This window comes from Rasamsonia byssochlamydoides, assembly GCF_041956645.1.
Source record: "Rasamsonia byssochlamydoides strain NRRL 3658 unplaced genomic scaffold VTN77scaffold_12, whole genome shotgun sequence".
NCBI classification, from domain to species: domain Eukaryota; kingdom Fungi; phylum Ascomycota; class Eurotiomycetes; order Eurotiales; family Trichocomaceae; genus Rasamsonia; species Rasamsonia byssochlamydoides.
Genome location: NW_027192395.1, coordinates 307,653 through 335,400, shown reverse-complemented (window position 1 = coordinate 335,400; position 27,748 = coordinate 307,653). Strand labels below are relative to the sequence as shown.

The window sequence follows — 27,748 nt, the reverse complement described above, 5'->3', positions numbered from 1 at the left end:
TCCTCACGCAACAGCAAAGTGGATCTTTTATGTCAAATGACAAAGACACAAGTGCTCCATATAAAGAACGAGCATCGCCGTCGGAGACCTGGCGGGGTGTGACGACATCGACCAATAAGGATTAGTGCGAAATTGTGTCCCTCTTATCACGTGGTGGGAAACTCAAGTGATTGGCCGGGCCACGTGATGATTACAACTCAGCCCAGCCCGGCTGCTTGTTGTTGAAGGGTCAATAATCCATAGTATATGGGTTATTATTCTATCTGAGAGGTCCCTCTCTTTCCCGCTTCAATGCGTCGCGCGGCTGTCCAGGCCTTCCGTACGGCCCGTCGTGCTCCAGTATGGAAGGTCGGTGGTAGGAGAGCAACGTGCGCCTACTTTTCCAGCGGCCACGCACTAGGTCTGCGGCCTTCCTCCACTGGAAGAAACGCTGCCTTCATTCCTGCCTCTCTGCAGTCCTCCATGCGTAATTTCTCTCTGGCTTTTATCTCGACACTTGTGGCCTCAGGGGCTTGGTATGCATACAAAGGGAGTACTGCTGAGCAGTCAGCCGCCCTGTCGACCGGGGCAGGTCTCAACGCGACGTCAGTGTCGATCGGCTTCTTCCAATCGCGAGGGATATCTAACTCTTCCTCTAGTGCTGAGTCTCCCGTGGATATCACCGGAGAGGATTCAGGACAGCTGACCCGTCGCGCCTTGCTAGTTGAGAATGATCAGTTCTATACCGCGACTCTGTCCGGTGATCAGCCTCTTGCGAAGCAGACCGACGATTCAGACCGCAGAGTTCTCGAAATGTTGACACCGGAGCAAGCGACGCAAAAGCTCCGGAGGAACGAGGAGTCGTATCTGGTTAATCGTGGCCAAGGCGTTGTTCGATATGACATCGTCCAGGTCCCGAGCAATTCGCCCATCGAGGATGACCACGCGGAGAAGATAGTCGAGGTCCCCCAATCTGTGGCAGGCACGCCAGACGGGTCACCCAATAGTGATTGGATGTTCTGGGGTGTTTTTGACGGGCACTCGTATGATCTTTTCTCTTCCCAGTTTGCCTAGAAAAATCGCTCTAATTATTTTTCATTAGTGGATGGACCACATCCGCCAAGTTGCGCAACGTCCTCATCTCTTATGTGGCTCGAGAATTGAATAACACGTATAAGGCTGCCGCCGCAGATCCCTCTGTTCTTACCCCATCCCCGGAAGCAATTGATGAGGCTATCAAGCGTGGTTTCGTTCGTCTCGATAACGATATTGTCTACGAAAGCGTGGACAAGGTCATGAAAGCCAATTCCCGACGTGTCGCTGCTGAGCTCCTCGCTCCTGCACTGTCAGGATCATGTGCCCTTTTGGCTTTCTATGACTCCAGATCAAAAGATCTGCGAGTAGCTTGCGCAGGGGACTCTCGAGCGGTCCTAGGACGTCGGGGACCGAGCGGCAAGTGGATTGCGACCCCACTGTCGGAAGATCAGACCGGTGGAACTCCATCGGAGGTCAAACGACTTCAAGAAGAGCATCCTGGGGAACCCAACGTCGTCCGAAATGGAAGAATTTTGGGTCAACTTGAACCCAGTCGTTCGTTTGGAGATGCATTCTACAAATGGACGAAGGAAACGCAAGAGAAGATCAAAAGTCGATTCTTCGGACGGACCCCGCACCAGCTCCTCAAGACTCCGCCATATGTGACAGCAGAGCCCATCATAACGACCACCAAGATCGATCCCAAGCAAGGAGATTTCCTCGTACTGGCCACAGATGGCCTGTGGGAAATGCTGAGCAACGAAGAAGTGATCGGCCTTGTCGGTCAATGGATCGAACACCAGCGCTCCGGTAACGCGGATGGGACGAACAAGGCATGGTTGCAGAGCTGGTTCGGATCGGATATCAAACAGCTCCCGGTAGAAAAGTCCGCCGAGGCTAAGACAGAAGGCCAACGGCCTCCGATCCGTCAGCAACAATACGATATTCCCGGTGCTGCCCAGCGATTCGTGGTAGAAGACAAGAACGCCGCCACCCACCTCGTCCGGAACGCCATGGGCGGAAAGGACAGGGACATGGTCTGTGCCCTGCTGACGCTGCCCAGTCCATACTCGAGAAGATATCGGTATGTATAGCCATTCTATCATAGTCCTGTAGGATGGAGATTCCACTAACAAGTTTACAAAAGGGATGATATCACCGTCGAAGTGATCTTCTTCGGCGAAGGTCCCGACGATCGCAAGGTCTCAATCAACGAGGAGGCCAGCGCTTCAAGGGAGAACCCGAAAGCGAAGCTGTGATAGTAGTATCTCAGACATGCTGCTATGGAATTTTCTATTCTTCTAGACTTAGCAGTCCTTTTCTTCGTTGTCTTACGATTTATTTCTACGGGCGTATTTTCTGTTTAGTAAGAGGAGCTTCGGCGTTTCGGTGGCTTCGTTATCTCTTATTACCCTCTAACCAGCAGTCTCTGTTCCTAAACTTCACTTCACTTCACTTGACGTATATGAGGTTTTATATCAGCTGGTTAGATAAAGATAAGATAAGATGATAAATCTACTCGAGAGAAATTTCAACCTCCATACAAGTTGCAACTTAACTGGGTATGATTTGAATTTCATGAAGGAAATCATATCATATTTGTTGATAAATATTTTTTTTCGGATCCTTCCTTCGAGCAGCGCACCTGACGACCTAACTACCTCAATCTCAATCAACGAACAATGGCGTGCCGCTGAACTGGAAGACCTTTCAGACCGTGCCGCGGAGCACGTCCAGGTGCACTCCAATCCAACCCTCCCACCCACCAGTGAGAGGTCCACTCGAGATATCATTCTCCTTAATAGCGAGGATTTTGATTTTGTTTTCGCTTTTCGTTCCTCCAGGACTACCTGGGGTGTAACCGGTAACAAGCGCACAATGCTTCCGGAGATACCGTTTGGCACGTTCTGCTTGATTGACAGCAGGAAATCCGTGTAAATCAACTTCCTGCAAGTGTGCGGACTAACAAACCGAATTGCCAGACACGGCCCGGAGAGTCATTTTATAGCGACCACGCTCTGTTACCGACGTTTATTGGGTGTCACCCAACAAATTTCCATCTGGGAATCGACCCCGTTTCGCCATGACATGCACTGGCCTTTCCCTCTCCCGAGTCGCCATGGCGTGGTCCATGCGCAGTAGATATCGAACCGATATTCGAACCAATTCGGTCTAGATTTGATAATGTTTTGGGTGGGCGACATGCAGAAGCTTCCGACATTTCTCAAAATTTCACGCCTGACTCGGCGGCGGCGGCCTGACTTCTCCGGGCCGAAGGACGCCTACGTACATCTGCGTCCACAGCTTCAAAGGTTTTATGGCAAACATGTACTTATCCAGAAAGAGCGACTGGAGTGTTGCAATGTTCGTGCTCGCAATCCAGTAGACCATCAAACCAGCAGGCATGCCAGTCATGTAGGCTGACCAACCGACATAGATGGACAACCCTTGTACACAGAGTTTTAGAGCACGCATTTGTAAGTGGTACATCATCCAATTGAATTCAAAATCCGAGATTTGCCGGATAGTAGGGGTCTTCCAGCCGCTAGTCACGTTCAGCAAAATAGACGCGCTGAGTATAACGGGAAGTACCCCTGTCGGATCCCCGGCGAGCAGATCCGGAAACCAGAGGGCCCCTTCTGTAGCCAAAGATGGCTCAAAGACTGTAGTGATGGCTTGTTCGGGACTTGTAGACGTGGAATTTGGTCCCCAGAACGTCATCAGATAGTATATCAGTCCATTGTTATTGCCGCACATGGCCCGAAGACCCTCCATGAGAGAAAGCCAAATGGGCACTTGCAGGAATGGAGCGAACTTCCAGAACCGAGCCACTTTCCAGCGTTTCCGTAGATCCTTTATCTTTACATTCATGTCTTTCCTCAGGCGCGATTGAGCTTCCGCGGGTAGCAGTCGCTCCTGGGTGTTCGTCGTGATAAATCTCTGGTAATAGCTCCGCCACGAGAGAATACGATGAGTGAGATCGCGGTCTCTTCGAGCATGAATTCTCTGATAGACTTGTAGGGGCATCGCAACGGCCATTCGGACTATAAACGCGGTCAGGGGAATGGAAGCTACCCACGGCAAGCCGGTGACGGAATGCACGCCATGGAGGAAGGCGGATGAGACCTCCAAGACTTCATTGAGGAACGGAGCGGGCCTCGTCGGATGAAAATATCGAATCTGACGAAGGGAGGTTTGTGACGATGCAATTGGGCGAAGATGGGACCACCGAGCAGCTCGAGCATAAAGGGGTCTCATGGCGACGAAACTTGAAATCACGACCAGTGATTATCTATCCCGCAAAGAACGAATTGGCGATGGGCATGGGAGAAAGAAGGAACAGAAATACCGGAATGGACGTCTGAAGACTCTCAACACACCATAAATGTCAACTTTGGCGGTCGATGGATTTTTGTCGATTATCAGTGATCACTTCTTCTGATCTGTTTTTTTTTAACTGCAGCGGAGCTCCTCCAAGCCATCCGCAGCATTTGCTTTGTTTGTTCCGCTCATCATCACGTGGCCCGCTGATAAGGCATCCGCAATGGTAATGTGGCCTGGTCTGCTGCGGCGGGCATCAGATCAGAACAATCAGCACTCTGGATTTAAAAAAGTGGGGGATTACCTTGCTGGCAAGAGGCTCCAGGAGCCAACCTCCCTCCTTTCTTTCCCTTGATTCTCACTACATGATGGCCTAGGACTCTGAGAGCTTGATTCATCTCTCCCTCTGCCCACCATGTCCTTTCTGGCTACATCCGTTGTCACCGTCCTCGCCCTCCTCGCTGCGCTCCTCGCGCTGCCGAAAGTGACGGGATACGTTCTGAGTTATGTGCTCCGTGGCGTCGGGTGGTATATCAAGAACAAGACGAAAGCAAGGAGGGAGCTGATCCAGGCCCGGGTACGCATCGAAGAAGAGGAGTTGCGGTCCAAACAGGCCAAGTCATCATCCGGAGCGACCCCAGAGGATGAGGATTGGGAGAAGGTCGACAACTCTGTGCTGGGAACCGCGGGCAATGGGGAACCATCGGGAGACGAGTGGGAGGGAGTCATCGGCTTCTTTCACCCATTTTGGTAGGACGATCAGACGCACGTTGGCTTGATCAGCTGTTGCTGACTTGACGGCAATAGCAACGCCGGAGGCGGCGGAGAACGTGTGCTTTGGGCTGCCGTAAAGGCGACACAGAAGCGCTGGCCAAAGGTAGAAATGTCGGTGTCTTTCAATGGATGATGAAGCTAACTCTTGGTACCAGGCTATCTGCGCAATCTACACGGGCGATCAGGAGGTCACCAAGGCTGCGATGCTCGAGAGAGTCGAGGTCAGTATTCCTGAGGGGAGAAAGTCGCCACAATATATGATGGTTCGTATAACTCATGCGAGGAAGAGCAGACTCGCTTCAACATCCGACTTCACGCTCCAACCGTGGTCTTGCTCTACCTGTCCACGCGGAAATATGTCCTCAGCAGCATGTACCCATATATGACGCTTCTGGGCCAATCATTAGGCTCTCTTATCGTCGCATATGACGCGTTCAATCTTCTCGTTCCTGATATTTACATCGATACCATGGGTTATGCTTTTACTATCGCGTTGTCGAAATACCTGTTTCCTTCGGTTCCGACGGGGGCCTATGTTCATTACCCCACGATCTCAACGGACATGTTAGGCTCCCTTGATGACGAGACCGGCATCAAGGGGCTAAATGCCGGTGCGGGCAAGGGCTGGAAAGGCGCCGCGAAAAAGAGGTACTGGCTATGGTTTGCCCGTCTGTATGGCTGGGTTGGGGGCAAGGCCGATGTGGTCATGTGCAATTCGTCCTGGACGTCGGGACACATCAAATCACTCTGGGGCCCGGCGCGGAAAAAGGCAGAGTACAAAGAGCCCACTGTTGTCTTCCCTCCTACGGCTGTTTCGGAGCTCGAATCGTCCATCGAGGTGAACAGCGCCAGCGAGCGGGATCGGGAACCCAGTATTCTCTACATTGCGCAGTTCCGGCCCGAGAAGAATCACGCCCTGATTCTCCGTGCATTCGCTCTCTTTCTCAACGAGCGCAGAAAAAATCCCGCGTCCGCGTCACTGCCCACGCCCAAGCTCGTCCTCATCGGGTCGGTGCGGCATTCCAGCCCGGACGAGACGCACATCTACAACCTGCGCCTGCTCGCCCACGAGCTGCGCATCCGCGACCACACCACTTTCCTCTGCGACGCCAGCTGGCCGACCATCCTGTCACACCTGCGCACAGCCTCCATCGGGACGAACGCGATGTGGAACGAGCACTTCGGCATCAGCGTAGTGGAGTACCAAGCAGCAGGGCTGATCAGCGTCGTGCACGACTCGGGCGGACCACGCGAGGACATCGTCATCGACCTGGGTGACGGCGCCACGGGGTTCCGCGCCACAACGGAGGAGGAATTCGCCGCCGCGTACGAAGCGGCGCTGGCGCTGCCGGAAGAGGAGAAAGTCGCCATGCGGGCGCGCGCGCGAAAGTCCGCCCTGCGGTTCACCGAGGAGGAGTTTGCGCGCAAATGGGTCGTCGAGGTCGAGAAGCTGGTCGCGATGCGGCAGCGGCGGACGAGGCGGAAGCGAAGTTGAACGTTCTTGATGGGATATCTATTTATCTATTTATTTTATATTAGGTATCTATCAGATGCGAAGAGAAGATAGACATGCCTAGATGAAAAAGATCCGTCCGAGTACTACTACACTACTTGTTTCTGTGCTTTTGTTTTTTTCTTGGTCTTTGTGTTTGTTTGAACGCATGCATACCCTTTCTGTTTGTGGTTTGTTTGTTTTTTTTCTGTCTGCTGTCTGGATGTCATCAATATCTGCTACCTACCTATCTACATGGATCTGTTGAATTAGGTTAGATTAGATTAGATTCATCAGATCACGAGATAGTTATCTCGATGGGGATTGATATCTTCCATGTTTCTTGAAAATCCCCGGGAGGAGAGAGAGGTTCCTAGGGATGTTGTTACGACTCCTCCAGGAATCGAATTAGGACCAGGCTGAAGCACAACGATAAACTCGGTACACAGGTCGATGAGCTTGGTCCTGGACCTGATCTTTAGGTCCTGTAGTCACGGTCCTATCTTGTCCTGCAGAATAACTAGGCGAGACAGGTGTCTACTGCCTAGCATCATCTTTCAGGGATAAATGTCCAGGAGGAAATACAAAATCCTAGTTGATTGCTGCAGCTGCAGCTGCAGGCATCGATGTCTATATATAAATACTTCAGCAACACAAGCGGCTGATATCCACATGGCCCATAAACAATATAAATATAACAACAAATATGGCAGAATGCCAAGATATTGGTAATAAATCAATCAAATCACAGGTCCAATATCGTCAAAATGTTTCGCAGGGGTATTGTATTGTATGGAATGCATGAAGGCATCATTGGTCATACGGCATGAATCAAGCCCATAATCCAATCATCACTGGAACCGGGATGGACTCCAGAAAATCCCTGATAGAGAAGAAAGTGCCATGCAAAAAAAAAAAGAAGTGCAAAAGGCAGACACCTAAGACGACTGGTGTTATTATCGGACGGCATGATCATGTGAGTCCAGTCACAGTTCTCCCGGCTTGAATCCAAACGCCAGAATCCTCTCTATATATCAACATAGATTTCAGCCAAACAGACAGCCACCAAAATAGAACAGATGGGGCATTATACTGAAGAAAACACTATCATCTCCGGTCGAACTCGCCGGTCCACTCCTGGGAACCGTACCCGGCGTCACCCGTATTCACGCCGAGCATCTGGCCCCCCTGGTTGTTAATGCCATACATGGCCCCTGGACCACCAGAATAGCTCAGGCCGGAATCGTCATCATCGTATCCAAACTCCCCGCCCGAGCTCGCGTCGAAACTGCTTCGACCACTGATGTCGTTAGGATCCTCCCCGGTCGGAGCGAGTTGGTCCCACTGCAGGGTCTGGAGAGCAGGATACTGGGCGAGCAACGCGGCAGGGAGTGTGAACCCGCCACCCGGCTGTTGACCATCCATACCGGAGATCATCATGGGCTGTGTGACCGGCTGCAAGTGGCCGGTTTGTTGTTGCTGTTGACGCTGCTGCTGCTGTTGCTCCATGAGAGTGCGATTTCTCTCGTTGGCTTCTTCATCTAGCAGCGGTTTTATACAGATTCTACCGGCTTCCGATCGAAAATGACGCCCCAGGGCATCAGCACGAGCGAATCGACGTCCACAGCCCCACTGACCGCCCCCGGCCAGATCTCCACGGCAGACGAATTTCTTCTCTCCCGAATGGAGTCCTTCATGCCTCTTGCGATCATGTTGGCGAGCAAACGCTTTCCCACAGACGGTGCAAACGAAAGGTCTCTCGTCGGTATGGGTCCGAAGATGAGATCGCAGATTGTAGGCACGAGTAAAGCGCTTCGGACATAGATGGCACTGGAAGGTGGCCGGGTGTTTCTGCATACGCTTCGAGTCGCTCGAGGTCGCCCCAGGCCGCTGAGGATCGGCCAGGTCCAGGATATAGTTGCGACTGTCGATGGAGGAGGTTGACTGTCGGCGTGCTGACTTGGAGGAAGGGGAAGGATCGCGTGAACCCGGGGTGCTGCGTGACCCTCCAACCGAATCGAACGGTGACAGGGACCTCGGACTCGTCGCGGCTACCGGCTCCAGACTGCTGGTTGTGGAGGGCGAACGAGGTCGGGCAACTGGACGACCAAAGGGGTCCGATTTGCTGCGCCCACGCGAACCTAGTGACAGGTCAATTAATACCGAGGGATCCGTTTGTAGTCAATCTGGAGACTCACGTGAAGGAGGGGCCAAGGCATCAAAGTCAGCCTCTTTGCCTGGACCAAAGCTGGGCATTCGGGAAGGAGGCGCAAGCTCAACGTTGATGGACGGCGGCGGGGCCATTTGAGCAGCCTGGCCCATCTCTCCGGAAGAAGTTCCTCCTTGCTGCGCGCTCGTCATGGCACCCTCACCCGAAATGTACATATCGGCTGGAAGGGCAGGAAATTGGTTACTGGTTTGTTGCGTCGAGAGAAACAGAGGCTCGTTGCCCACATCGCCAGTCTGTTGCGGAGACATATACGGACTATGAGCGGGACTGAATCCTTGCTGCTGCTGCTGCTGCTCGGACAGGCTGAAGGATTCGATGCCCAGGGCATTATCGTAGAGGCTGGGGTCATTCTGCGCCGCAAACAGAGGAGAATGATTGCTTTCTACACCCTCGAAGGACTCCTGATGAGCCATGAACGGCGAATGCGCCGCAGAGGACACGTCCGAGTGCTCCGACGGCGCTCGTCGGTGGCCTTGGAAGGAGGGATTCCCTAACAAGCCTTGCCAGTCCGACTGTGACTGGCTGGTCATATAGGCCGCGCTCATGGGGTCCAAGGAGGTATGCCGGGAATGTTGCGGGGAATAGAACGGGGCAGAGGTGGACGCCGGTGGTGGAGATGTGTGGTTGTGCCCCGGCGATGAATGCTGTTCCGGGGACAAAAGATGCGGTGACGCCGCATTGTGAGGTGACGACATGGCGCTCACCAGGTCGGCAGGATTGACCGACTGGTTTCCTGGCTGCGAGGATTGTTGCGCTTGTTGTTGTGGATCCAGCAAGAGGGAGGAGTCGAATTCGGAGGGGACGCCACTGTTATCGGTGGGATACAGGTTGAAATCGAAATCCGTCGGGTTCGAATTGAGGAGATTCGAGAAGTTCTCCTCCCGCTGGGCGGAAGACTGTTCGAGTTGATTGACGAAAGTCGTCTCGAACGACTGCGAGTATTGCTGGTTCTGTGCGTAGGCCTGCTCCGGCGGTGGAGGGGACGTATGAGAAGCTTGCGCCGGAGTCAAGTAGGCATTCGTAAATCTGTATGCCTCCGCGGCGGTCGATCCGGGGAGGGAGGTCTGGTAGGAGACGGCCGGGAAGGAGGCAGCGGTCGTGGTGGAGAGATCTTGATACTGTGGGTGAGGAGAGACGGAGCGGCTGAGACTGCGGTTTTGAACGCCCACGGAGGGGGACCTGGCCCGGTCGTGAAGCTGATCCTGGGAATCCATTGTGAATCCACGCAATGCAAGCTCTACAATGCTGTGTCCCAGAAATAGATACAATAATAAATAAAGTAGGAGCTTGGACCAGAAGGGTCCGAGACTCCAGGCGACAGGGCGGAGACACAGGGACGCGAGGTCCCGCGGGATTGATGCAACGACTCCCGTCAGTTCGTAAGGGGCTAGGAGTCTGAATTTAGATCCAGAACCGAAACAGGGACGGTATTGACCACGGATCCACGACGACGGGGGGCGGGGGGCTGACGATGACAGCGGAGGGCAAACGAGCACCGTTGACGGAGTGGCAGACCGCCAGAGGGAGGCAGCGGCTCGGAGGGAGTCTGAAGGGGATTGAGAATGCCTTGCGATCAGCCTTGTCACCTGTGGCGCAAGCATCAGCCGTGTCGCTCATGCGGGTGCTCCAATCCGTCGACCAGAGCTTAGTCAAGAATGGTGAATCACCTGGCTCAGTTTTGTGACGGGGTTAACCCCTGCGCTGCATCGGGCTTGCGGAGTCGCGGGTCAGGAGGAGAAGGAAAGAAGGGCAATTTTAGGTTCTTGGGCAGTTGGAACTTGGAAGCTGCGGAGCGTGACCCCACGCCAACACGGAGACTGCCGGGAGAAAACGGGAAGACTGGGGGTCGGCAGATGGAGAAATAGAGATCAAAAGAGAAATATACAATGATATCCCACGAGGCGACTGCACGCCTGTCGTCGCCTGGATGAATTGACGAGGCGCGAGGCAGCGGTGGATGAGGAAGAGTCGGCGCTTGGCTGGAGTCGAAGGTCCGAACTGGGTGATGCGGAAGGAGCGACCGATCCGGCCAGCGCTGACCATGGAACTGAGCCATCACTACGGAGTACGGAGAACCTAGGTACTCGATAATGATATGCTGGAATAACACTGGAACCTATTTTCGAACCTATCTTCGATGTTCCCATGTGATGGTTCTTCTGTTGGGCGCCAAAGCGGGCTGAACTTCAGGCCAGAGCGACCTGCGACCGGATTGGGCCGGTCGTAATCGGTTATTTTTTTTATTTTTATTATTATTCTCAGAGCTCAGTCCACATATTCTAATTGTAGTAGCAGTAGACTACTAAAAGGAAGAACGGTCCTGCGAACTCACGTTGAAGCCAGATTCCCAATAAGATGCGGCTCCGTGGTGGAGCTACGATCACGTAGGGACCTGCCTAGGTATGGACCTAGGTCAGGTACCTAGTGATTAGTTAGTTGATCGGGATGAGCAGTAGGAGAATAAATGGTTAAACCCTCGAAGAGTTCGCCCAGTGTGGACCAGCGTTGCACTCGACTGGAAACCTAGTATCTGTTACCCACTTGGTATTGGGATGGAGATCGTAGGTAAGGTAATACTTTGTCTGCGGACTATGATCGACGTCAGATTCGTCGCTGACGTACAGGTACGCTATAGATTTACGATCATTGATCATCAGCATATACTACTAATTGACATTATCAACGAGTATTATGATGAGGAGAAAGGAAGGGCAATATCTCTGTTTGAAACACCAATGTGCAGTACAGATGTTCAAGAAGGTACAGGACAAAAATAAAAAAAAACTAAGTGCGAATTCTATCCACTATATTTCCAAAATTGTCTATTCTAACCGAATCAGCTCCGCCCATACACCGTGCATAAATCCGAGAGGAAAAAGAAATCCTGCTGCCTACAGATCTTTCCTTCTTGAAGAGTTGAAATGTGACCTGTGAGTGAGACAAAGAACCAGGACTGCTAATCATAGAAAACGTACGATGTTTTCAAGAGTGTCCTTGCACTAGCTACCTAATTATTTGTGATGAACAGTTGCAATGTTGTTGTTCTTGTTGCTCAGCCACAGTCCATGTCACTGACTGCCGTAGTAGGTACCTACCTAGGGAAGGTACGTACCGTACGCACATTACATACATGAAGACACTGTCCCGCCAAGATGACCTGCAGCTGGTCTGACCAATCATCATACGGCAGAACAAACAGTCGAACTGAACGGCCGGGAGAAATCACCATTATTAGGTATTTATATACAACCACTTAGAAAGCAGAGATTTATGCGTCTATCTGCCCTATTTCTAAATTTAAATCCGAATATTTACCTAGGTAAAATGTAGATGCCTCAGTTAGGTAGCTACCTGCGTGACTACCTAGCTAGCATTATTATTATTCCTCGAGACGTTCCAATCAGCCAGGCAGTCAGTATCTACCTATCTAGCACCTAAATAATGGGTAGTTACCAATAAATTATTATTACTGCCTAATTGACACCTTGACTAGCAATGACAAGGACGAACAAGAACCTGGCCAGCCAAAAAAAATCAAGCTTATCGGAATGAACAAACCTTCGATTACCTTCCTAGTGGTATGTGGGATGGATGGATAACAACTAAAAAAGAAAAAAAAAAGCGTACCAACTACCTTAGGCAACCTACCTACCTGGGTAGGTACCTAGTGAACCCATAGGGCCGTTACTTACTTTACGGCTGACGCACTCCGCATACCTACAGCTAGGTATGCATGTGTAACATGCATCCTGGGAAACTAACTCGTGCGTCGAAAAACGCTCGGCGATCTAGTTGCCTCTTGATCAATTACTGTAGGACGGAGTCCCTCCCACTGTTTCTAAGAATAAAAACGACTTTCCTGCAGCACAGCACAGCACAGGCAAGCCAGATTGTTCTTGTTTCTGGCTTCGAGGGAAAATAGCAGCTGCCGAGTCGGACCATAATGATCTAGATATGCACATCTTACTAATAATAGCTTTCACTGTAGAAGAGTTGTAGATAATCCATTATCATTCAAATTTCCAAAACCAGGCATCTACATAGCCCGAGGAAGAAAATAACCAATCGCCGAGCCTAGATCACAGTATATCAAAACAGACGGAGAGGCGAAGAAAAACAAGGAAACAACAAACACTGGACGACAGCCCAGAGATATCGAAACAGAAGAATCAATAGGCAATGCGACGTATCGCTCAGAACACAATATATACACAAGACAAATCAAATCAAAGTAACATAAAGTAAATGGCCAGAAAACGCCCACGATGCCAAAATGCTGGAGGGAACCCGCATGGGCCCACGGTGTTTTTTTTCATGACAAAACAGGAATAGCATACAGAAAGATTGGTGCGAGTAGACCAAAGTCCCGCGAAGCTCCACAAGGAAATGGAGCATGAAAGTATTGTACATAGGAACAAATAAGAAAAAAAAACCCCCTGTTTTTCCCCAAGTGGCAATAAAAGGTGATGGCCAATACGCGACAGCAGATTGCCCGTCACAATGCACATGCAAGTCCATCGAAATCGCCCAGATCTGAACGCCGACAGCCCGCTGGGCCGACAGGACGTTTCAGAGAAATCCAAGATATCTTAGAATGCTATCAAGCACGATCAGACACAACCACACCGCGTGCCACGACATGTCGGCTTCTGGTGCAGCTCGAGCCGAGACTGAGAACCCGCACATTCTTGCAAGGCAGCTCAAGTGGTCGCGCCTTTACCACGGGTGGTGGGCGGTTTCTTCCGACCAATGACAATGCCTTCGTCGTCAGATTCACCATCCTCATCGTCGCAATCGTACCGATATTCATCTTCCTGAAGACGGTGCGAGTGGAAATTCTTGGCCGTAATGGTGTCTCCGGTGCGAAGAAGTGGGGGTACATAGGAAGATTGTTCCGATTCCTTCTCCCGTTCTCTCAGGTAGACATGGAACCCGTCGCCCGAGAGAGACGAAGCACCCGACATGACGGAGGGAATGCTGGGATGGGAGGCGCTCTGGGACATTCCGCTGGTATAGTCATCGACCGACGAAGAGGAAATAGTCACGGCGGATGGAGGAGAGGTGGTTAGACCTCCTGTGGAACTGGGGCATGACTCCCATTCCACATCCTCATGGGGGGAAGGAACTACTTCATGTTCGAATGGAGGACAGCCGTTTGAATACGTCTCGCTTTCTACCCTGGACGTTGGGTGGTCATCATCAGCAACGGGTTCTTTTTCATGCTTGGCCTGACGCAGCAACACTTCTTTGGCGAGTTGGAAGGATTCGGCAGACGAGTCGCGCGAAAGTTGCCAAGATCGATGGCGACGATGTCCTGATCCAACTGGAGAACCGGGATGGTTGCTCTCCAGTCCCGCTTGGGAATGTCCCTCAACCCTCCAAGGGCCATGGGACTGGAATTGGCCCGTGGCGGACGCTACACTCAATGCGAGACTGGGTTCAGAGCGAGCGTCCCCATCGACGGAATCTGTATCCACAGAACAGGATCGTTCCGCGCGCCACTCGCCACTATGGAATCCTTTCGCCAGCCGACGGCCAGCGCCACTGAAGAGACTACCAAAGTTGTGCGAGCCCAGGGTATCGGCCAGCGAGGACGTATTGGTACGGTGATGCATCGGTGGGGGTGCTTCAGAGGTGAGTGGTCTTACCGTTTTTGTAGAGTCTGCACTCGAGATAGCGCGGTCCGGGGGATGAGGACGCGGAGTTCGATCGGCGGGAGAAGTCGCCTCGCACTTGCTAGCGTCCGGATCACAACAAGACCCGCCATCTGAGGCATCGTCGAGACTGGCAGTGATGCTCTGTGAGAGAGGATGCTCGGATTCCCGGGGACCCTTGGCCGACCTGGGCACTTCTTCATCTCCCCGCAAGCTCGATCGTCGACCTTCGCGTGGATCTTTCGATGAAGCTGCAGGATCGGTGGATCCTGCTACGCTCCCTCTTCGCCTGCGGCTGTCTCTCCTACCGACGATGTAGCCTGACCACCTGGCCACATTCGACCGGACGCGCTCGATAAACGGCACCTTGCTGACGGCAGTCGTAACTTCTTCGTTGGAAACTTCAATCCGCTTACCCTTGCTCTGATAGCTTGGGTCTGTTTCTTCGATCCAGGCTTGCGGATTCGGCAAGCCTTGGAGGACCCATGGGTGATGTTTGATCTCCTTGATCGTGATGCGCTTGTTAGGGTCCTTGGTCAATAGCCGCTGCAGGAGTTCCCGTAATGTGTCGTCAATGTCCTCGTACGCGAGTTCATCATCCATCCGCTTGTTGCTGTTCATGACTCGCGGCTCGCCGGCGTGGGAAGGAGAGGGGTCAGCCTCGACGGGTTTGAGACGCTTGCTCGGGATGAAAACTTCTTTCTTCCCAATCGTTTGGAACAAGCTATACTCGTCATCCGAGACGAATGGCAGCCGCCCGAAAATCATGCCGTAGAGCGTCACACCCAGAGACCAAATATCAATCGCTCCCGTGATCTTGGGTGCCTTGCCGTTTTCGTCCAGGAATTCATCACCGGTATAGCAGAGTTCCGGAGCATAAAAAGCAGGAGTGCCGACGGTCTTGGACAACTCTCCGCGGGCGTCGTCCAGCTCGGTGGCGTCGGTTTCCGTCACCTGTTCTTCATCGTCGTCCCTAATCGGCCGCCCAAGGTAGGATACGCCGAAGTCGGAGATTTTGACCCGATAGGTGGAAGTCACCAGCAGGTTTGCAGGCTTGATGTCGCGATGAATGATGCCTTGATAGTGCAGGTATTCCAATCCTAGGACGGCATCCCGGAAAGCGTTACGTGCTTCGGAGATGGTCAAACACGGAACATAGGACATGTCATCGTCGTCTGATAACCAATCCGGTTCGGACGATGCATATCCAAACATACTTGAAGCTGTGCTGTACCGTCGTTCAACCGGGTAGTCCGACGCGTAGGCACCGTACATGCTGCCCTCGATGGCCGCCAGGCTCGATTCCTGCATCCGACGCTCGAACTCGGAAGTGGAACTGTTGTAGGACTGACCCGGTGAGGAGTGCGCATCGGGACTGTGTATGTTGTGACTGGCGGTCCGAGCCAATGACAGCTCTGGCCCGAGTTCATCATCGGATTGCCCGCCATGCTCCAAACTCCACGCAGGAATCGAGTGCTGTTGCTGGGCTTGTAGTTGGGCCTGTTGCTTTTCCCGAGCCTTTTGCCTGAGCCGTCGTTGACGCTGGGCGTTCTTGACATATTGTAGACTCTCCTCCAAGAACGATGGCGAATCTGGGATGCCCATCTTCTCCCGCTCGAGCCGGCGCTTGTCCACCTGGACGATCTCCTTCACGCCTTTCTTTCTCCACTTGATCTCTCCGTTTTCTACATACTCCAACACGATGTAAACCTTCTGACGGTTCGGGTCATCGATGACCTCCAGAAGACTGACTACGTTGGGGTGTCGCGCCTTTTTCAGGATGGCCACTTCTTTTTTGACTTTGTCTTCGGGGTTACCCAGTTTGCCCAAGCGACGCCGTTTTGAATAGCGCTGGACGATCTTGATTGCAACCTGTTGCTTCGTGGGCAAATGGCGGCCTAGTTTCACTTTCCCGTGCTCTCCACGGCCGAGCTCTTCAAGAATCTCATAGTCATTGATGAGCTTGTTGCCCGTATAGATATCCCGATCAACCTCGGCAGTGTGGGTTCTGAAACCATTGTTAGCAGACGGAATCGCACCCTTCCTAAAAGAGTTGGAGATGAAAAACACTCACTCTTTTGGTGGTTGGAGATGGGTGGGATGTAGGTACGGACTGCCTACGCGGGCGTCGTCATCGGAGCCGACAGAAGGGGTGGACCGAGAACTCCGTGCATTGAATAGGCCAGGGCTCGAGATAGGAGTGTTTCCTACCGTACGCGGGCCTTGGGGTTGCGGCTGTCTGCTATTATCCGCGTAAGATGAGTAGGAACCTCGAGAGAGGAAAGAGGGTTGGTACGGTGGAGGGTGCACCTGCGACTGCAGGGAGGCATACGACTGATCCGGATAGACCGGCAGATCGGTGTTGTCAGGCTGGGTAGTCGATGCGAGAGGTTTGGCCGGTTGTTCAAAATGCTGGGACGGTTTTCGCCAGAGAGAATTGCGAGGGGGTTCGGAACGAGCGTCTGTCACAGCATCTTCATTCAAAGCCTGCAAGGAGCTCGAGGACGTCTTCGCAGAAGAAACCCTGGAGGTGTTGGAAGAGTGTCCTAGGAAGGGGAAGGTATGGTGAGATGAAGGGCGACGTGATGAACCGGAGTCATGACGGTCGGGCGGCGACGACTGGTCGGTGTCCTCCAGGCCTGCCTTTGAGGATCGCCGCTCGAACAGCCCCATTTTTGCTAGAAGATTATCGTGCGTCTCTTCCCAAATCTGCCCTGTACATTCTCCTCGCCGCGTGGTCACCGACTTTTGTTGCACGGATTCTCCAACCCCGTCACACCAGAGAAGAAAGAAAGCTCTGCCGGTGGTCCCAGAACCACCGTCATTCCCCCTTTTCTGGTGTCGATTCAGATGGTGAGCATCGAAAGGTGCTGCTCAGATGCTGGCCACGGCGTGTCCAGTGGCCCGCGGGCTCAAGAGAGACAACTGTCTGGAGCAGGTTGGCAAAACCAGCAGGCACGACTCGGATGCTTTTTTAAGGCTCCGAGGCACTCTACCGGTGCAAATGAGGGTGATGAGTCGATGCAGGCTCCCGTGGGCGGTATGACGCTGCGATCGGAGGGGTCCCGTTGCGGTGTGTCAGGGAGGTGTAGTCCGGAGGGGTCAGCAAACCAGGAGCACGACAAGCATAGGAGGACGAGAGATAAAGGGGTGTGATGTTTCAATGAAATGTATGGAGTACAGACAGGAAGTCGTCCGGAAGGATGGTTTTGGGGGGAAGGGTCGGGTGGAGGTGACGGGTACCAGAAATGAAAGAATGAAATGATTGAGTGGGTAGGAATCGTCTCTGATCCAGCGGACTGCAGGTCGTGCCGGGACGGGCAGGGCGTGCTCTTCGGTCGCCTTTCCGGGCGGTGGTCCGTGGGCGTCCAGGATGGACCCTGGCTCGAGGGACAGTCTGACAGACTGACAGATTGAGGATATCTGCTGGGTCCTCTCTGCCCTCTCCTGCTCCGTGGCTGGTGCTGCTTGGACAGGACACGACACGACACAGAGGCCGGTTTGCCCCCGACGGTGCGATAAGCGGCGCCGGTGGGCCTTCCCTTCTTGTCGCTGGTGGCGGGTCGTGCCAAGGACCTCCGTGCAAGTCGTTACGTAGGTAGACTTCGACTACGACGACCTCGCTGCCAGGACAAGGATCCCATCGCCGCCAGGGATTATTGGGCGATCACGATCCATTTGTTGCAGCTGTTTGTGTCGCTGCCAGTGCCAGCCTGTGCCGCGTCCTGACTGGCATCCGGCCTGCTGCACGCTGCCGCAAAGAGGCCCAGTGAGAGAACTGCACCGATCTCCTCGAGCCACGGTTGGGTCGACGAGGTGATATGATGTCCGATCTGCAAATGCCCAATCGTTCAGGACGGCATCGTCGTTTCTGTTCCTTCTCACTGTCGCGTCACTACTGTACGGAGTAGAGCGGCAGGCTAACAGAGCCAACCCGGCCACCACATCTCCGTCCTCGGGCAGGAACTGGAACTCCCGCATATTCTTACAAAAGTTACAAGAACATTGGACGTGAAGATCGTTCATTTCTCTTGACTCGCTTGAGCGTAAGCGCGGTTTGCTGCTGGTGGACAGCGGCCCGCCACAGGGATCTTTGGCGGCGGGACGCCAGTCTGAGGCAACCATGGAACCGTGCATGATATGACACTCGTTCAGAATGCCCTATGTGATTCGCCTCTGAGAGGCACGTCCAATTTCCATGAGCAGCAAGTCTGGCAGCAATCGATGGCAAAATGACCAGTCGAGCAGCCTAATTTACTGATTCGCTGCCAATTGGATGCAGGCATCTATGCACCTCTCTCGGTTTAGTTACCCCCCCAACCGAGTACAAACAATAAAACTACACGGACATCTCGAACAACATACGGAGAAAATACCCGCTGGAGGTCAGAAACGGCTGAGAAATTAATTTGTTCACTGTATGCCGTCGTATTCCTAAAAGCTCTAGGTTGGACTCAAATCACTCAAAGGCGACACTCAATCGGGCATGCGACACTGCAGTTATTACCTACACTTAAGTGTTTTCCGGGATCTATATCAGACGAAGGATGAGATGCCTCCATGACTGGGGTTGAGAGGCAAAATTAAATCTGCCACCCCTTTCTTCTGCACGAATTTTGAAAAAGTCATGGCATGAGTCTGCATGTGAATGTCTTGTCTTCTCGAGGAACTCAGTTCTACGCGACATCGGTTTGGACTTTTGGTGGACCGCCACCTAGGAAAAGTTCTCAGCTGTTTCCCAGACCAGGTCAATCCTTCAGCCGGCAAACATTATTCAGGCAATGTCCATCCGGTCAGTCAGGAACAGGCGACTAGGAGTCTACTGTCTGCAACGCTTGAGAATCTGCAACCTTCCTTCGTAAATTCTCCGGTGGCGGAAAATTGCGTTGGCGACTTCTCTTGTTGCTAATGCATCTTTCCCGCACCTGATTCTCTTGGGGCCAACTCCCAGCGACTTGCCTCTCCCCATAAGTATAGCAACCTAGCCAACCTAAACCATCCTAATCCATCTGCCGGGGTTAGGGTCGCAGCTAAATCCAACGTGCGCACAGGGCAGACGACCTCGGTCGCCCCTCCCCGTCCCTCTTGGCATGGCCCCGAGAGCCTATGGTGGAAGCTAAATCCAGCCAGTCCGGTGCGGCTAAACCCAATTGGGACCCGCCTGCAGCTGATGCCGTCACCCAGCCGGAGCAAACGGCAGTGCACGAGCCTTCAAGACAGTACTGTCGATATTAATATTATTTATTTGTTTTGAACCTCTACGACCAAGTAGGTTGGATGAGGGATAATCTTGCTTTCTCGATGGTGCTTTGACGAGTACTGTGTAGTCTAGGAAGCAGTGGCCAAGCTTCAAGAAAGAAAAAGCAATATCCCAGGGACCGTACTCCGGACTGACCAGTCTGACCCCAGTCCAAATGAAGCATGGGTTTCTTCCACTAAAATAACAGGATCTCGGATCAGCATCCATGTCAGGCGACTGCACTGATCTCGATATACCGTACACATAGATGAAGTCTCCATCTATCCAAAAAATTTTCTTTTCCCCTGTTACTGTTCCATGGAGATGCTCCCGCTGTCTCACACCTTCACAACCAAGTTTTTTCTGAGGATTTCCATCCAAGGTTTCCTTCCTCTGCTGATTGGTTGACAGTTACGGACCTACGTACCTTGGCAGCTGGAGGATGGTTCTGAACCCCGAAAATACCGAACATTCTCCATGTCAGCCTTCCCCAGTGGACTGAGTCCTCTGTTCCAGTTTCTACACTAGGTTAGGAACAGAGGAGAGGTCGGAGCGGTCGCTAACCGGGCAGAGTAAAGGCCGAAGAGCATGGATAAATGGAATTCCATGGATGGAGTGCCCCACCCGGGTTTGTGACTTGCAGGTGCGCCGTCAAAGACAAGACCCCGGCAGGCAGGCATTCAATCAGTAATAATCAATCAACGAGTAGGTACTGTATGGAGTACATGTAGGTACGGAGCGCTCCATAGTAATGTATGTAGGTACCGTACCTGCCTAGGAGGTAGTATCTACTTAGTAATAGTACTCCGTACTTACTTCCTATTAGGTTAGGTACCTATCATAAGTCTATGTACTCCGTATGAGGGATATTACTGTATATTAGGCCGACTGCAACCGACCCCATATTATTTCTATCACATTTTGCGGGGGGTTTCTGTCGCAGAATATCGTATGAGCGAGCGAACGAGCGCTAGTGCAGGGGTGTCTGTCTAGTCTCGACTTGACTCTCGCTACGAGTTGCAGCCTCCTCTACCCCCTCCCTCTCTCTTTCTCTCTCCGGAGTTCAGCTCCTTGCGAATGACAAATTTTTTGGAGCCTGCTGCTTCCATCCAAGATGCGAATTTGATTCGTGGGAAGTTTACCCTGGCGAATTTCAACAGCAAGCAAGCAAGCAAATGACCAGTCGAGGTAATATAATATACCACCAGTAGTGGCTGAGCATGCTGTATATGTCGTACACCCTCGATCTGCTTACTCGATGCTCGATTTGGGTGAGTTGCATATCTAAGTGATGGTGTGTTATTATCCGCCAGGCATGTTTATTATCTTTGGCATCATTATTATTTGCCATTCCACATCAATCGGACTGTAGATGTAGGACTGTAGGTAGGTAGGTAGGTAGGTGTATGGGAAGGACTGGACTCCATCCTTTCTCCAGATGAGGAGGAGGAGCTACCTAAGAGGTATTAATTAATAACCCCTTTATGGACATACAAAGCGAGATGAGATGAGACCACATGAACCAGATAATCTTTTAAAGTACTGTACAGTCTGGATCGATCTCTACGGTTCGATCTAGCATCACGCGCGCGCGTGCTCATGGTTAACTAATTAATACTACCTAGGTACATGACCTCCGCAAGAATCCACAGAAATAGTTCCAAACTTTGCCTGTAGCACCTGACTCTAGGTACCTAGGTAGGTAGGTAGGTAGATAGGTTCCAAGGTTGGGGGTTTCCTTTCCCCGCGCTCTTTTGTTTTTCAGTTCAACCGTGGTTGCTTCTGATTGTTTCATATATATAGTAATAATGATTTATTTATAATAGGCTTAAGGCATGCATCCGCTTGGACTTGAAAAACCTTATATAAATCTTACCAGTTCCCCCTTTTTAGTCTTCTTTTATCGTCTTGTCTGATAGGTTGAGTTTACCTGACGAGAATGAGAATGGTAGGATACCACCGTACCTGTCCAAAGGGTAAAATAAATTTTATGGTTGAAGTGCAACTTGATACTGCCCAGCTCCCAATCTATATCAGCTCCCAAACGGTCTTCAGTGTAGCCCTCATCGACTCAACATCTTCCTCTGCCTGCTCCGGGCTGTCGAACTCGTGCAGGATCAAGTACCGCGGTACATGCACCTTATGTGTTTCATCCTCCTTCTTCCCGATGCCGCCGCCGTCGGAGCTCGGTGGATCTTGTATCGGGTCAATATCCGGAAGCCGGCGACTTGTTTGAGGAGCCGTAGATGTTCCTCTTCGAAACAAGAGTTCAGAACCGCCTCTGCCTTGTTGTCCTCCTTGCCGAAATCAACCTCCATGGCTATGAGACAGCGAGGTCTCCCTTCTCTGTTAAGATCAAGATCAAGATCAACATTCCCATATCTGTCAATGACCTCGTAGTCGCGCCCGTCCAGTGCTGGCAGTTTCCAGAATGGCTTGTTTTCCGGCAGGAGAGGATGATGGGAAGATACCTCCCTCTGGAGGAGAGGATAGCCGGTCCAGGAAATGTCGTCCAGAGTGTACAGGTTTAGATACTGCCATTGATGTGTGGGGTCTCTGTTCTTGTAGCGCAATACGATCTCCGGAGTATCTGGAAGGCTGAGCACTTCGGGGATGTGCACCTGGTTGTACCAGCGGTTGTAGGTGTCGTCGCTGAGAGCCGGATCTGCGATTGAACACTGGACGTGGAGAAGGCCTGGAGTAGTAGGCATTGCGAGTCGTAATGAAATAGTTGATTGTACTCTGAACCGGACGAGATTGTAGTCTATTGCCCTGCAGAACGATGATGGCAGAGATCGGTGAGCTAGTCATGTGTTCTTCCCGTCGCAGGTATAGAAAGGTTGACTTAAGACTTCATCAGAAGGTCGAGAAAAGAAACCAGCGGAATATGAGGGAATTCATTGTAGAATCTTTTCAGCTTGGAATATATCATTATCCACTGAGTGCTTTGCTTTGCACGCAAAAGGAGACTGGCATACAGAGCACAGATGTAGTGGTCTAGCTCCACGCTAATGCAACTTGATGACAGGCTGAGCCGAACTTATTCAACGTTCGATCCTCGCAATTGGTGGATGGCGATCTCTACACTCTTCTCTCTATGCAAAGGACGATTATGCTATGAACTTTACTGTTATCAATTGCGACTGAGAAGTACGCCAATTGACTATATATATTCGTCATGGTACTAGACACGGCAACAAATAATCTTTGCCAAACATTAACATCAGTTTGTGGACCATTATTTCCTTTTTTTTTTTCATTAGATGTCCGCTCTCGGCCTGACGTCGCAGCTTGGATAAGACGCACAGTGGACGAGTTGGGCGGTTTAGACGGTGCAGCAAATATCGCGGGCGTCATTGGCCCATCGCTCGACACGAAGGACATCGAAGACGTCCCCGGTGAAGAGTGGGATCTCGTGATCGGGGTTAACCTGACGGGGATGATGATCTGCGTGTCTGAGGAGGTGAGTCTGATGGAGGAGTGGTTTGCTAGGACAAAGCCTTCTGAATCTCAGATATCTGAACAAAGATTATGCACATCCTTTCAACATAATTAGACGAAAAAAGGGACAGGAACCATGCTGGAGGGTGAACAAAATAGGGTTACTATACAATATCGATGGCCAACAACTCTGGCTGAGAAGTCTCTATCAAAGAAATTCAAAGTCGAATTGTGGTTATCTGCGTCGTCTATGCCAACATCTTCTGTAAACCTATTCTACCTACTACTGTAATGACCTTTCTGATGCAAAGAAGGGTATTGTAAAGGAAGCTTCTTGCAACTTCCAACACTGTCTGCAGTTGTTGAATCGAGAATATACCTAGTAAATTCTCTACTGTGGGGCGTCGAGGATTAAGGTTAGTGGAGATATTAGACTTGTTCCCGATCTGGGCAAGCGTCATCAAGTTACTTTCAGAGTCAAATCTTGCCATTGTTCTTGTGAATTCTTCTTCATCAACTTTCCTGCACGCTAGCCCGTGTATCAGAAATAGCCCTCATTGAATCCCCAAATGCATGCTAAATCATCTTTTCATGTTTAGTTAGCTGCTTTGGTAGTCTGATTTTCCTCGAGGTTGCTGACGAAACCCACCAATCGCACCTGCCGGAACAGTGTTGCCATGCAACCGCCGTGTTTACACGCCTCTCCACCCGGCCATGCGCCTGTCACCCCGTGCTCTCCGCCCATGTTGCCCCGATAACGATGGAACAGTGACTAGCACTTATTTTTGACGTCGCAATCGAGTCTATCGATTGGGTGCCACCCGGACGTGCACTCCCTATCTAGGTATCTCGACTCATCACCATGGAGAGTCCGGATCATGCGTGCGCCTGTTTACGCAGCCTGCAGGGTCGTACTACTGGTCTTGACCCCGCGATGGCTGTCGATCTGGGCTGCTTGTTGACCCCCTGATTTAATTTTCTATCTTACGGGCTATACTTCCTCAATGCTGAAGAGATAGTACAATTATCCGAAACAAAACATTCAGATATGATCTGACGTGGGATGTGCTCTCTTTGACACAGTGTCATCAGTCATCATCATATTGACAAGCGAAATTCATTTTTGATTTCTTTTCTTTTCCAATCTCTGTTGATCGCAGATTGGTGAGACAGATGTCTCGAATTCACAGACTCGGAAGACTGCGGTAGGACGAAATCGAGTTGCAAACCCAAGTCGACCGGCTTGGGCCTCTTGATCATCGAAGATGCCCAAGGGCAGCTTTCTGGGTCGTCGCTTTGCCTTTTATGCGCTGCTTCTTCAACCGGTGTACGCTGCGATTCCTTACGTCCCCTCTCGAATCTTCCTCTCGCCTCAACACAATGATACAGTTGCATACCTGCTGCAGCCGAAGTCGTCGGCGCAGCCCGAGATAGAGCTGCTATCTCTGAATCTATCCCAGATCGATACGGGAACCCCACAATATGCCGTCCTCTCTGACCCCGTTCCTTTTCAAGGAAATAATGAGGGGGCTGCGTTTGTCCCAATGATGGACTCTGCAGGGGCCCTCAAGGTCTTTTCAGGGAGCTGTCAGGCATTTGACGGCCAAGATGTTGTTTGGAGTTTCAGTCCGGACAATAGTAGCTCGACTGGTAATGGTACATGGTCTACACTGTCCGTCAAGGTCTCTCCTCAGTCGGGAAGTGATCCAGGGCCAGCTTATCTAGCAGCTGGATTCACATACGCGGCGTCCAATGACACAGCCAGTACCTTGTATACCTTTGGCGGAATGTGTCCCTTTGCAAACAACACCGACGAGAACTGGGTATCTGCGGCCAATTACTCGCAGACAATCACCTTTTTAGACCCGTCCGGCTCTTCTTATGAACTTGGGACAAGTGTGTCTCCAAAGCCTCCTGTCGCTGAAGCCGGGTTCACGATAACACCGCTGCAAGGGACTTCCTCTACAACACCAGGGGGAAGAGTGCTGCAACAACAAGACTTCCTTTTCATTGGCGGTCACACTCAGAACGCCTTTATCAATATGTCGAGTCTAGCACTCTTTTCTCTACCACAAGCCAGCTGGACATACATCACTGTCGGTTCGTCAGTCGACGTCGGCAGAACAGATCTCGCTGCTCGGGATGTTCAAGTAGAGCCCAGGTCGGGCCATAGTGCGGTTCTCTCATCAGATGGAAGCAAGATCGTCGTCTTCGGTGGCTGGGTCGGCGACACAAGCACACCTGCCGACCCGCAACTGGTTATTCTTGAGCTTGGCCAGGATTACGGAGGTTCTGGGCAGTGGACCTGGACTGTGCCACCTCAGAAAACGGGTTCTGTGATGCCTCAAGGTGGGATTTTTGGGCATGCGGCGGCAATGCTTCCGGGGGACGTGATGGTAATCATTGGAGGCTATAGCATTCCCTCGTCGTCGTCGAAGCGCACTGCCTCAGGATTCGAGCCCAGCTCTCAGGTCTATCTATATAATCTGACATCTAACACCTGGGTGTCGTCGTATACAAATCCAGTTACACATATGGCGTCGGGTAAAACAGCAACTGGTGCGCTTTCTTCTACAGGACAAAAGGCCGGACTCGGAGTTGGCATGTCTCTTGCGGCAGTTGCTGTTCTTGGTGCGGTTTATTGCGTGTATGCACGGAAACGGTCGCGTCATCGTCGTTTCAGGGAACAGGAGCTTCGCAAATTGGCCCTTGGCGCAGAGCGTTCTACTGTTTGGGATGAGCCCGGTATGGCAGTCTGCTTCAAAGGTCCCATGAGAGAGCACCGCATTTCAAGCGTGCGTTCTGTCCCTGGCAGCGCCTATCCGCTCGGCGTCAATCGTGGGTACAGCAGCTACAGCCCTGGGTCAAGCTCACGACATAGCTCACGGCATAATGGAGGATCAGAGGCAGAGAGAACTGGTCTATTGTTGGAGATCCCTAGCCCAACGAGAGGACTTCAGAGAAATTTATGTTCTCGGCCACAGCGATTCGAATCAGCAGGCTGGTACGACGATCCGAAAATGAACTACAGCCCAGGCTTTATCCACCCTATCGACGAGCGCGAGGAATATGAAGAGACGCCAGCAGAGAATTTGCAGCAGGAAGACAGCCAGCAGCACAGCAACAGCTCTGCAACGGCGGATCCCTTTGCTGACTCTGCTGACTCTGCTGACTCTTCGTCGCCAACACCCTCTCAGACAATGCCTTCGAATGAAGGTACCTCTCGACCGCAGGATCGTGTCGAAGGCGAAACGTCAGCTGGGGATAGCTCTCAAGGACCACGCAGCACGTCTCCGAATAAGAGTGAACGGACCAACTCGGGTCTGTCGGAGTCTTCTGCGTCGGGATTGTCGGTGTCTTCTATTCAGCGTTCGAATTTTGGCTCTGTGACAAGGCGGGGTTCCGACAAATCGGTGCCACGCCTTCATCTATCTAGCGTCCCGGTACTTGAACTGTCTTCAAGTTCCAGTCCAGCCGTCAGCGGGCGTGAGTCGCTAGAGAAGGACCCGAATCGATCAAGCCACCCTCGTGGAAAGCTCCAGTCAGGCAGTGATGAGACTGTTTTTCCGTCTATCGAGCGATCCAGTCCATCTGATTCGTACACCACCGCTCTCACTTCACAGAAGCAGTCACAGCTGGAAGGCGAGAGTCTTCTGGGAGAAAGTTCTGAATGGACCACGCCCCCGGACTCGCCAACCAAAATGTCCACCACAGTCTCGAAAAGGAACTCTTTGCGCTGGATGGGAAGCGTCCGCAAGACACTGAATGGGGCTAAGAAGGCTGCAAATGTTGACAGATTCCTTTCAGCCGGTCAACAGGACCAAGACACCACTACAACAGCAACCAATCCAACTCCGAGTCCTGACAGAATGCCAAGGAGGGCAGTCAGCGCGTCTGCTGCTCATCTGCGACGCAAACAGGGTCCCCGTGATTGGGCAGTCGACAAGAGAATCTCCGGAAGCAGCTTCTTGTCCTGCCCTCCTTCCGACCTGCACACCAATGACGGGGACAACGATTTCGACGACGAGGAAGACTGGGACGTCGAAGCAGCGGCCGAAGGCAGACTCGTGCAGGTAACAACATATACCGTTCCGAAGGAGAAACTGCGCGTGGTGAACGCTGGCGTTGGCGACATCGTAGGCGATGATGAATCGGATCGGGCGTCGGGAAGAAGGAGTGTAAGCAGGGGGTGAAACTGAAACTGGCAGAATTGACTTTCAAGCTGATAAGTCTGTGACTTGCTTGGAATTGAAGGTCTGAGATAGATATTATGTATGTACCTATGTTTCGGGGTTTGTTTCTTCTTCTTCTTCTTCTTTTTTGATTCTTGATATTTTCGATATGTGTGGACATGACATGACATGAGACATGGAACATAGCGACGGGATCGATATGCAACGGAGAAGGAATAATGTACGCTTTGGGTTTTTTTTTGTTTTGTTCATTGTTTTATACCTGTTGTTTGACTTCGTTGGAGATGAAATGGCTATGTATGTAAGTACATGCTTTGTTCAGTATGTAAACTCGATATATGCGTCTTCGTATCTTCATACTTGTGGGAAGACCACTTGTATGTACGCGCA

At 51.7% G+C, this 27,748-nt stretch overlaps 9 protein-coding genes across 9 annotated transcripts; 4 read left to right on the top strand and 5 right to left on the bottom strand.

Moving 5' to 3' along the window:
- Window positions 1–291: 291 nt before the first annotated feature.
- On the top strand, window positions 292–2,273 carry VTN77DRAFT_1251 (uncharacterized protein; the record flags this gene model as incomplete). Its single annotated transcript, XM_069416962.1, has 4 exons — window positions 292–584; window positions 639–1,022; window positions 1,082–2,098; window positions 2,162–2,273. 4 exons carry the CDS (start codon window positions 292–294, stop codon window positions 2,271–2,273), a joined length of 1,806 nt encoding a protein of 601 aa, XP_069280205.1.
- Window positions 2,274–3,246: 973 nt separating this feature from the next.
- VTN77DRAFT_1250 (uncharacterized protein) lies at window positions 3,247–4,272 on the bottom strand (the record flags this gene model as incomplete). Its single annotated transcript, XM_069416961.1, has 1 exon — window positions 3,247–4,272. One exon carries the CDS (start codon window positions 4,270–4,272, stop codon window positions 3,247–3,249), a length of 1,026 nt encoding a protein of 341 aa, XP_069280204.1.
- A 478-nt stretch (window positions 4,273–4,750) lies between these two features.
- Window positions 4,751–6,604, top strand: VTN77DRAFT_1249 (uncharacterized protein; the record flags this gene model as incomplete). The annotated part of the gene is made up of 4 exons (XM_069416959.1): window positions 4,751–5,085; window positions 5,143–5,212; window positions 5,265–5,330; window positions 5,402–6,604. The coding sequence occupies 4 exons, from the start codon at window positions 4,751–4,753 to the stop codon at window positions 6,602–6,604; spliced, it is 1,674 nt and encodes a 557-aa protein (XP_069280203.1).
- A 1,104-nt stretch (window positions 6,605–7,708) lies between these two features.
- VTN77DRAFT_1248 (uncharacterized protein) lies at window positions 7,709–10,045 on the bottom strand (the record flags this gene model as incomplete). Its single annotated transcript, XM_069416958.1, has 2 exons — window positions 7,709–8,742; window positions 8,800–10,045. 2 exons carry the CDS (start codon window positions 10,043–10,045, stop codon window positions 7,709–7,711), a joined length of 2,280 nt encoding a protein of 759 aa, XP_069280202.1.
- Window positions 10,046–13,531: 3,486 nt separating this feature from the next.
- On the bottom strand, window positions 13,532–17,158 carry VTN77DRAFT_1247 (uncharacterized protein; the record flags this gene model as incomplete). The annotated part of the gene is made up of 2 exons (XM_069416957.1): window positions 13,532–16,493; window positions 16,560–17,158. The coding sequence occupies 2 exons, from the start codon at window positions 17,156–17,158 to the stop codon at window positions 13,532–13,534; spliced, it is 3,561 nt and encodes a 1,186-aa protein (XP_069280201.1).
- A 429-nt stretch (window positions 17,159–17,587) lies between these two features.
- Window positions 17,588–18,622, bottom strand: VTN77DRAFT_1246 (uncharacterized protein; the record flags this gene model as incomplete). The annotated part of the gene is made up of 3 exons (XM_069416956.1): window positions 17,588–18,094; window positions 18,157–18,318; window positions 18,371–18,622. The coding sequence occupies 3 exons, from the start codon at window positions 18,620–18,622 to the stop codon at window positions 17,588–17,590; spliced, it is 921 nt and encodes a 306-aa protein (XP_069280200.1).
- Window positions 18,623–21,752: 3,130 nt separating this feature from the next.
- Window positions 21,753–22,435, bottom strand: VTN77DRAFT_1245 (uncharacterized protein; the record flags this gene model as incomplete). The annotated part of the gene is made up of 2 exons (XM_069416955.1): window positions 21,753–21,919; window positions 21,988–22,435. The coding sequence occupies 2 exons, from the start codon at window positions 22,433–22,435 to the stop codon at window positions 21,753–21,755; spliced, it is 615 nt and encodes a 204-aa protein (XP_069280199.1).
- Window positions 22,436–22,506: 71 nt separating this feature from the next.
- VTN77DRAFT_1244 (uncharacterized protein) lies at window positions 22,507–23,276 on the top strand (the record flags this gene model as incomplete). Its single annotated transcript, XM_069416954.1, has 3 exons — window positions 22,507–22,522; window positions 23,015–23,187; window positions 23,253–23,276. 3 exons carry the CDS (start codon window positions 22,507–22,509, stop codon window positions 23,274–23,276), a joined length of 213 nt encoding a protein of 70 aa, XP_069280198.1.
- A 1,154-nt stretch (window positions 23,277–24,430) lies between these two features.
- VTN77DRAFT_1243 (uncharacterized protein) lies at window positions 24,431–27,358 on the top strand (the record flags this gene model as incomplete). Its single annotated transcript, XM_069416953.1, has 1 exon — window positions 24,431–27,358. One exon carries the CDS (start codon window positions 24,431–24,433, stop codon window positions 27,356–27,358), a length of 2,928 nt encoding a protein of 975 aa, XP_069280197.1.
- Window positions 27,359–27,748: the final 390 nt, after the last annotated feature.